The sequence below is a fragment of the Tachysurus fulvidraco genome, chromosome 5 (assembly GCF_022655615.1).
Source record: "Tachysurus fulvidraco isolate hzauxx_2018 chromosome 5, HZAU_PFXX_2.0, whole genome shotgun sequence".
In the NCBI taxonomy this organism is placed as follows: Eukaryota; Metazoa; Chordata; class Actinopteri; order Siluriformes; family Bagridae; genus Tachysurus; species Tachysurus fulvidraco.
The window spans coordinates 1656562-1666619 of NC_062522.1; the positions used below are offsets into that span (position 1 = coordinate 1656562).

Below are 10058 nucleotides of genomic sequence, written 5' to 3' on the forward strand. Positions count from 1 at the left end.
TTTCCTGCTTGAAGAAGACCAGCCCCCTTGAAACGACCCAGCAGTTGGATGCGCACCTGAGGTGCCCAGGAGACACAGTAGAGGTACTGAAGTCCTTCCCAGCTGTGTGCCAGTGATCACTTAAACTTAACACAGCACTCCCGGCATCAGCAGCCTGTGAAAGACTGTTTAGTGTTGCAGGGCTGATCTTCAGGCTAAGAAGAGCATGCATTGGCTCAAAGAACTTTGAGAACCAGCTGCTTTTGTGGATGAACAAAGCCTATTGGTAACTCTTTGTCGCATGTTGATTACTCTGTTGTTATTTAAGACCAATGTGTTTGTTTCAATAAAGGTTATTGATGACAAGCCTCTGAAGTTTGACTTTTTGCACCATTACAATACTTATGACCAACTAGTCATATCTTCTGCTCCATGAAACACAGCTCAGTCGTACACATATATGGTTCTTTAATGTATTTACATTATACTAAAATGCATTATTTTTCAATGAGCATATACAGTATGCGGCTGAAACAGGTAGCCCAGTGCATCTTAAATTTTTCAACATTATCATAATATAATCTGAAACAGGAATATAAAGAATCATATTATAGTCATTATTGCCTTTAGAAATATGTTTTTGAGGAGGTGGGGAAGTGCACAATAGGCCCCTGTGACACAGCCTAAGTGTTTGTCCTTAATGGCATTTTTTCCTTGCATTACCTTTACTTTTATACTTTTAAAGTAGTTTTGAAACCAGTACTTTTACACTTTTACTTGAGTAAAAAGCTTGAGTTGATACTTCAACTTCTACAGAAGTATTTTTAAACCCTAGTATCTATACGTCTATACCAGAGTAATGAATGTTAATACTTTTGACACCACTGCTCATATGATGTTATAAGATTTTGTCCATGTGGCCCAGCCCTCAGTTCAGATATAACATGTTAGTGTAAAAAGTGACACAATCTTCTGTAAAAGTACCAGAGGTTTGTGTAAAGATGATTAGAGGAACTATTAACACACATTAATCCAAACAGTGCAGTTCAGTGTTACATTAAAATAATAAACCATGCAGTAATACAGTTATAAATAAAAATACTCACACAGCTTTTCTGGAGGCTTTGACCACTGTCAGCAGCTTCAGAAGACATTCATCTGATCGATCATATTCCCTCAAATCAAACACATCCAGCTCCTGTTCTGAGGTCAGTAACACAAACACCAGAGCTGACCACTGAGCAGGAGAGAGTCTGGTTCCACTGAGACGACTGTAACCTCCTCTGTTCAGGTAAGTTTGTACTTCCTGCACTAGAGAATGATCATTCAGTTCATTCAGACAGTGGAACAGATTGATAGATTTTTCTGGAGATGGATTCTCCCTGATCTTCTCCTTGATGTACTTCACTGTTTCCTGTTTGCTGTGAGATCTGCTTCCTGTCTGTGGCATTAAGTCTCGTAAAAGAGTTTGATTGGTCTCCAGTGAGAGACCCAGAAGGAAGCGGAGGAACAGGTCCAGGTGTCCATTCTCACTCTGTAAGGCCTTGTCCACTGAACTCCTGAGGAGATCAGACATGGTTGAACTTCTGGGGAAATTAAAAAGTCCAGTGCTTTGCTCCACAAGTACATTTGTATTTCTTAAAATAAAGCAGAAAAATACATATAAAGCAGCCAGAAACTCCTGAACACTCAGATGTACGAAGCTGAACACCTTCCCCAGGTGAAGCCCAAACTCCTCTCTGAAGATCTGGGTACACACTCCTGAGTACACTGACACTTCTCTGACATCAATGTCACACTCTCTCAGGTCTTCCTCATAGAAGATCAGGTTTCCTTTCTCCAGCTGGTGGAAAGCCAGTTTTCCCAGTGCCATGATACTCTCTCTGGTCTGCTGAGGATCAGGGTCACATGTCTGATGGTACTTTTGTTCCTTGTGTTTGATCTGAAAGATCAGGAAGTGTGTGAACATTTGAGTCAGAGTCTTGGGGATCTCTCCACCCTCTGCTCCACCCAACATTCTCTCTAGAACAGTGGCTGAGATCCAGCAGAAGACTGGGATGTGGCACATGATGTAGAGGCTTCTTGAAGACTTCAGGTGAGTGATGATTTTATCGGCCAGGCTCTGATCACTGATCCTCTTCCTGAAGTACTCCTCTTTCTGAGGATCACTGAAGCCTCGTACCTCTGTTACCTGGTCTACACACTCAGGAGGGATCTGATTGGCTGCTCCTGGTCTTGTGGTTATCCAGAGGAGAGCAGAGGGAAGCAGATTCCCCTTGATGAGGTTCGTCAGCAGCACATCCACTGAGGCTGACTCTGTCACATCACACAATCTCTCATTCTTCTGGAAATTTAGAGGAAGTCGACACTCATCCAGACCATCAAAGATCAACACCACTTTGTAGGAGTCACAGGCTATTGATTCTAGTTTTCTTATTTCTGGGAAAAAGTGATGAAGAAGTTTTTTCAGACTGAGATTTTGCTGCTTCATCAGATTCAGCTCTCTAAAGGGAAGTGGGAACATGAAGGTGACGTCCTGATTTACTTCTCCTTCAGCCCAGTCCAGGATGAACTTCTGCACAGAGACTGTTTTTCCAATTCCAGCAACTCCTTTAGTCAGCACAGTTCTGATGGACTTGTCTTTAAAGATCTCATTACATTTGATGGGTTTCTCCTGTGTTGCTGGTCTCCTGGATGCTGCCTCAATCTGTCTCACCTCATGTTCATTATTCATGTCTCTACTCCAACCCTCTGTGATGTACAGCTCAGTGTAGATCTCATTCAGAAGTGCTGAGCTTCCATGCTGTGAGATTCCTTCATTAATTCTTTTAAACTTCTCTCTCAGATTGGACTTCAACTTTGGCTGATACACAGAGGCGAGTTCTAATAAACAAAGTAATATCTAGTTTAGTAATAAATAGTTATAATGCAAAATCCTTCAAACGCTGCTATTAATTCCTGAATGATGTACTAAATATTATTGAAGCTGGACCATGAACAGATACAACATGATATTAAAATAAAATTTAAAACTAAAAGTCTTCATATCTAAAACTATTTCCTCTCTCTAAAGTGAAGCTGATGGAATAAAGTCATGACTCAGAGCTCTTACTGTTGTGCAGTGTGTTAGCGAGATCTGTGTGGTTCATGTTCTTCAGGACGTGCAGTGTGATCTTCAGCGCTCCGTCTCTGACACTGTGCAGATCCTCCTCATCCTCCACCTCCCTCTCAGTGCATGCTGGGTAATCTGGACTCAGGAGCTTCCTAAACCTCTTCAGCTCATTCTTTATCAGAGTGATGACTTTGTGTTCCAGCTCCTGGTTAGAAACACACAGGAACAGATCTAAATATTATCATGTTACAGTGAGAGAGACTTTTATTTTATCACAAGAAGAAAAGTCTATTTTTATTATCACATATAAAACTCATACAACTGATTACCCTTAATGCTGCTGCACATCAAGACATTACAAGGGATCACAACACACACATTACACACTTTAACAACAACACACACATTACACACTTTAACAACAACACACACCTTGAATATAGAGTCCAGCTGTTTTCTGCTGATGTTTGATTTTTGTGGTCTGTGAACAAACAAAACCCATCATGTAATATGGACTATATGTATTCATAGCTGCACAAATCACCACTTTAAACTACAAGACTCTTCTCTGTTCTGCACCAAGGTGGTGGGATGAACTTCCCCTAGAGGTTCGGACAGCTGAGTCACTGGTTATTTTCAAGTGGCGGTTGAAGGCCTACTTATTCAGGAAACACTTCAACTAGCACTTCTTTCCTTATCTTTTGCATTTAAAAAAAACAAACAAAAAAAAACCTTTGTCACTTTTTCATTGTAACTTTGAACAAATGTTTTAAACTCATGGTATCTTAAGCATGTAACCTAGTGAGCAGCATTAATGTATTCAATGTTAGAGATTTAAGCACTTATGTACATCGCTCTGGATAAGGGGTCTGTCACATGCTGTAAATGTAAATGTTAATGTAAATGTAAACACAACACACACATTACACACTTTAAACACAACACACACATTACACACACATTACACACTTTAAACACAACACATACATTACACACTTTAAACACAACACACACATTACACACTTTAAACACAACACACACATTACACACTTTAAACACAACACACACATTACACACTTTAAACACAACACACACACTACACACTTTAAACACAACACACACACTACACACTTTAAACACAACACACACATTAAACACTTTAAAAACAACACACACATTACACACTTTAAACACAACACACACATTACACACTTTAAACACAACACACACATTACACACTTTAAACACAACACACACACTACACACTTTAAACACAACACACACACTACACACTTTAAACACAACACACACATTAAACACTTTAAAAACAACACACACATTACACACTTTAAACACAACACACACATTACACACTTTAAAAACAACACACATTACACACTTTAAACACAACACACATTACACACTTTAAACACAACACACACACCTTGAATATAGAGTCCAGCTGTTTTCTCCTGATGTTTGATTTTTTTGGTCTGTGAACAAACAAAACCCATCATGTAATATGGACTATATGTATTCATAGCTGCACAAATCACACACTAATAAATACACACACAGATATTTGACACTATCCACTTAACACAATACACTGATTTCAGGATTTCCTAACTGACACCAACATGTTTAGAAACAAATGTTTAAATAAATGAATAAAATCTTTATATAGTCATTAATGTCCTGCCAGTCCGAGAGCTGCAGCACTGCACAGTTTAGTGTTTTACTGCTTCAACACCTGATAAAGCTCATGAAGGGCTTCATAATGAGACGAGTGAGTTTGATCAGGTGGAACACTGCTGTAAAACACCTCACTATACTGACCTCACATCAGTAGAACTGTCTCTGGCTCTGAAAGAAATTGGAAGATTAATTGACTTGTCACTCTTCATGGACACACAGCTGGGTTCTGGTGAGTCTGATCTCTTTCCCTCCATCATTCTAGAACAGAAATATCAGCAATAATTAATACTCAGCACTGTTAAACAATGTGTTCATCATTAAACACCAATAATTCCATCTTTTTAATTCAGATCCAGTCTGTACACTTATTCAAACAGGAGACAGGCTTCATAAGTCAGGAATTACACTGATATCAGGAGTCCCAATCACAGCTAACTGACTCAGCTGGGTCTTAAAGCCTGTAGAGTTCACTGACACAAAGCTCTGCTGCTCTTATGCTCCACATTACACCGTCCTTTTTACTCTTCTCTCAGTGAACGATTTGTCTAAACTGTTCTTAGATCAGATCAGTGATACCTTAAAGCAAAGTTGAGTTCCTGTGTTAACTAGTGAGTGTTTAGAGATACAGATGTGTTCCCATGAGACGGTGTGTATTTATTACTGGTGAATGTAAAACTAAGTCACCTCTCGTCTTTCTTTAAGTCCTGTTTTGCAGACACACTCATGTTGGAGGTCACGTCTCCTTCTTCAGATTACAGCAGGATACACGTTTACTTCACTCCAACATCGGTGTGTTAAATTAAACCCTGAATCAGCACAGAGTTCACTTACAGGAAATAGTCACACTATCAAGTTATAAAACAACCTGTGTACATTAAAGCTTCAGTACAAACCCACAAAACTCTTCTGTATCTAGTGTCACTTCAGTGTGTTTATATATTAGAGCTTTAGATACTCACTGTGTTTTTACTCCTCAAATCTTTTAGTGTTCACTCGTCACAAAATGGAGCTGCTGACTTTCACTTTTACTGACACTGGTCTAACTGGCTTGTCTGGTTTATTCTGATGTGTGTGTGTGTGTGTGTGTGTGTGTGTGTGTGTGTGTGTGTGTGTGTGTGTGTGTGTGTGTGTGTTTGTAATTATCGCTTTCACACTCTGTTTACACACCAACATCAGGGGGAGCAAAATCTTTATGGGGACAAAAATCCACGTCCCCGGAAGGGTAAAGATTTAAAACGTGTTAGAGAGGCTTTAAAAAGGTGCCTCACGTTTTTTTAGTTCTGGCCCATAGTTCTGGCCCCGCCTCAAAGAGAAGAATGCCGCAAGGACTTCCGACATTCTGTGAGAGCCTATCGAAGGGGGGTCAAATGTTCGGCGTGGAAAATTCAAAAACCTGTAGAGGGCAGTTGTGTTTCATGTAGGCTGACGAGTCGACAATATGTGTTATTTTCTTTTGCCGGTTACATAAACAGTCACATCTGCGGCCATCACGGCTGGCTTTTTGGTACCGCTCGATGCTACTTTGGATTTCCTCGTGTTTAAGTCATTATTTATATATTTTATAAAATACAATGTTATCTAAATAATATATGTGATGCTGAGGTTTATTTTTTTATTAAAAATAAGCTCCTGTTCATGTTCTCTGAACAATAAACACTGTTTAACACATGATTTTTAGTCTGATTATTTGCATTGAGCATATCGCAATATACAGTAGAGGTTGTTCTTATGTGGTTATGTACTAATTTAGCATTTTTTGTCTGATGATTTGCCATTGAGGCATATCACAATAGAGAGATTAACAACCTGCGCGGCGCAGATCGATTGACACATGAGATCAATTTAACTCGAGAGTGATAAACTTTTGAATGGCTCTCGTGGAGCTTTGATCTCATAGACTGATTTGTCTGCGCAGTGCTGCATGCAGTCAAATACATGTAAACAATATGCCTGTTTCATTACCTTCAGGCCGAATACAGATGCCGCTACACCAGAGGCGGTTCTACACCTTTTTTAGGGTGGCTTCAGCCCCCCAGTGTGTGATCTTAGCCGCCCTAAAACTATAAGTATAATTTTTACTTTCATAAATGAACAATAACAATTAAAATGCAGGACATGTCGTTGATGGGAAAGAAAATTATTTCAGTTTGACCCAAGAGCGATTTTTTTTACTTTGCTTTTACACGCGTGTGTTGTAGTCTTTCAAAAGTGCGTCTTAGCTGTCTGCTTTATTAGAACGGAGAAGCACAGGTACGCGTGTGTAACTGGTGTAGAAAGGGAATTTGTTAATTTAACCTGACCTGTGTCTTTTTGTTTTTTTCTTTTTTTTTAAAGAATGGTTTAGTGAACTCCACAAAATGTTGTATTTAATTATTGTTCATAGGATATAATATTAAAGTAGCAGAACCTTTCCTTGGGAATTTGTTTGGGAGGAGATGTTATTGGTGGGACACTTCGGTGGGGCTTCCTCGTGTTTGCGCCATGCGGTCGCCTCAGTCCGTTTCCGAATGAGGCCGATGACGCATGTCCTTCTCGCTTCTCCCTTCAATATATGAATATTGTGGTAATATTTCTTCTCTAAAATGCTTTGACGCTAAGAGAATGTTATTAATACCATAATAATTGATTGCGTTAGTTATGTTAAGGATGTTTTGGGTAATGTGTTTTTTCTCTTTATTATTTAACGAAATATACCATGTTGCTAACTGTTTAGCATTGTGTGTACTAGTGTGTACTGGTGAAGGAGAAGCTGACGCCCTGTGTCTCATCTTTTATTTCTTTTCTTACTGGTATGTTTAATAATAAGTTCTGGTTCAGTAGAAAAGATGTTTAGCTCATTGATACTAGATGTACATTGAACAGAGTGTGTTATAGGAGAAGTTTTGGACTAAATTTGTTATGTTGTCTGTGAGGCACGTGGTGCAGCGTGCACATGGTACAGTATTGAATATATATATATATGTATAATGTGTATCCTGTTTATTTCATTCTGATATGTAATGTGTGGAAATATGGGTTATGCATTTATTATTATTATTATTATTATTATTATTATTATTATTATTATTATTATTATTATTATAAATACAGTATTATGATTATTGGTTTTCATTTTGTGATTTATAAATGCTTGAATTGATGTTTGTTAATATAACATAGATATATGCACAACCTGTGCTGTATAAGAGAATTATAGATTTATATATTCTAAGTTGTATACTTTATTTACATTTATATCATCTATCTCTGTTATTGTATAGTGGTCAGTCCATTTCCGAATGAGGCCGATGACGCATGTCCTTCTCGCTTCTCCCTTCAATATTCGGTTGTGTGTACCGGTGAAGGAGAAGCTGACGCCCCATGTCTCAACTTTTATTTCTTTTCTTACAGTAAAAAGAGCTGAGTTTCATTGAGTGGTCATGTGGTCCTTGTGTGTGTGAGAGTGACCGGTCCAGACACGTTACATAATTTGGTGCCGTGACCCGGATGTACCAGATCTGCTGTAGCCGATTGCTGGGGTTCGACAACACAAGAACACAACGCTTCTGCAACCGACCGATGAAGGATCTTCGTCGTTGATGTTTTAATGGCATCGTCTGGACATTGAACTGAACTGAGTAACTAAACTATTGATTCACATCATGCACACATCGAATTCTACACTTTGAACTGTCTGTTTAAGAACACAGTAATTGTGAAGTAGCTTAAGTTTCTCTTTAGTGAACTTTTCTCTATTACTGGAAATTTACATCAGCTTTAACTCTATACATTTGATTATATTGTCTTCTGGTAAAGTAGGTTCCTGTCTTTTGTATACTATCTGCTTAACTCACTTTGTTCTAGAGTAGTGTGATTTGAATTGTGTTATATTCTATACCATTGTTGATTTTATAGTGTTGATCTTTGTTGTTCTCTCAGCTGATAAATCAGGAGTAGTTTCAGTCTCCCTTAAGGTGTGAATTGGGGGCAGGGCTTACCTATTTATATTGAAGGTTCTCGGTTTGTCAGAATCTCTCTCTAATGTTAGTGTCTAGTACTGTTTGATATATACATTTACATTTACATTTACAGCATGTGACAGACCCCTTATCCAGAGCGACGTACATAAGTGCTTAAATCTCTAACATTGAATACATTAATGCTGCTCACTAGGTTACATACTTAAGATACCATGAGTTTAAAACATTTGCTCGAAGTTACAATGAAAAAGTGTCAAAGTTGTTTTTTTTTTTCTTTAAATGCAAAGGATAAGGAAAGAAGTGCTAGTTGAAGTGCTTCCTGAATAAGTAGGTCTTCAACCGCTGCTTGAAAATAGCCAGTGACTCGGCTGTCCGGACCTCTATGGGAAGTTCATTCCACCACCTTGGTGCCAGTACAGAGAAGAGTCTTGTAGTATACTTGCCTCTTACCCTGAGAGATGGTGGAACCAGATGGATGGCTACCATACCTTAATTCTCACTCTTGTTTGACTACAAATATGTGCCTTAAACCCATCTCTGTACTCAAGGCCTACTCTCGCAGACGCTCTCATCCACAGAGCAGAGGTCACAATCCCAGTAACCCCATCTACCCTCCTCTGTTGTGTAAGTCTCACACAGTGGGGGTAGGTGGGCTCTGGAATTGTCAGTCTGCTGTAAAGAAAGCTGATTTTCTCTCTGCTTTAACTTCCCATTACTCCTTTGATTTTCTTGCTCTAACAGAGACCTGGATATCCCCACAGAACACTGCTACACCAGCTGCTTTATCCTCTGCCTATGCTTTCTCTCACTCACCACGAGAAACAGGCAGGTGGTACAGGTTTATTGTTGTCAAAGAACTGGTGCTTTACACCTCTACTCTTCTCTCATTTAACCATCTCTTCTTTTGAATTCCATGCCATTTCTGTTACCTCTCCTATCAACCTTGTTATCATTGTTGTCTTCCGCCCTCCTGGTCCCCTAGGAGACTTCCTGGAAGAAATGGACTCACTGATTAGTGCTTTCTCTTCCGATAGCTCCCCCCCGACAGTGCTATCCTACCTAAAACTACCTCTCACCCCCTCGCTCTTACTCGCCGCAACCTTCACTCTGTCTCCCCTTCATCTGTAGCTTCTGGCACTCTTTCTTCCCTTCCTGATCCTGTCTTTTTCCTCACTACCCTTGGACTCAGCCACAGATACTTTCCTCTCATCTCTTTCCTCAACTATGGACTTCCTCTGCCCTATGTTCACTAAACCCAAGAAAACTTCTTGTTCTGCTCCTTGGCTTTCAGATGTGTTGCGCAACACTCG

At 39.3% G+C, this 10058-nt stretch overlaps 1 protein-coding gene across 1 annotated transcript; it reads right to left on the reverse strand.

Moving 5' to 3' along the window:
* Window positions 1-987: 987 nt before the first annotated feature.
* Window positions 988-5595, reverse strand: LOC125141232 (NLR family CARD domain-containing protein 3-like). Its single transcript, XM_047814009.1, has 5 exons — window positions 5474-5595; window positions 4931-5047; window positions 3524-3572; window positions 3092-3296; window positions 988-2862 (listed from the first exon to the last, which is right to left on the reverse strand). The coding sequence occupies exons 1-5, from the start codon at window positions 5512-5514 to the stop codon at window positions 1082-1084; spliced, it is 2193 nt and encodes a 730-aa protein (XP_047669965.1). The 5' UTR covers window positions 5515-5595; the 3' UTR covers window positions 988-1081.
* Between the last annotated feature and the right edge of the window lie 4463 nt (window positions 5596-10058).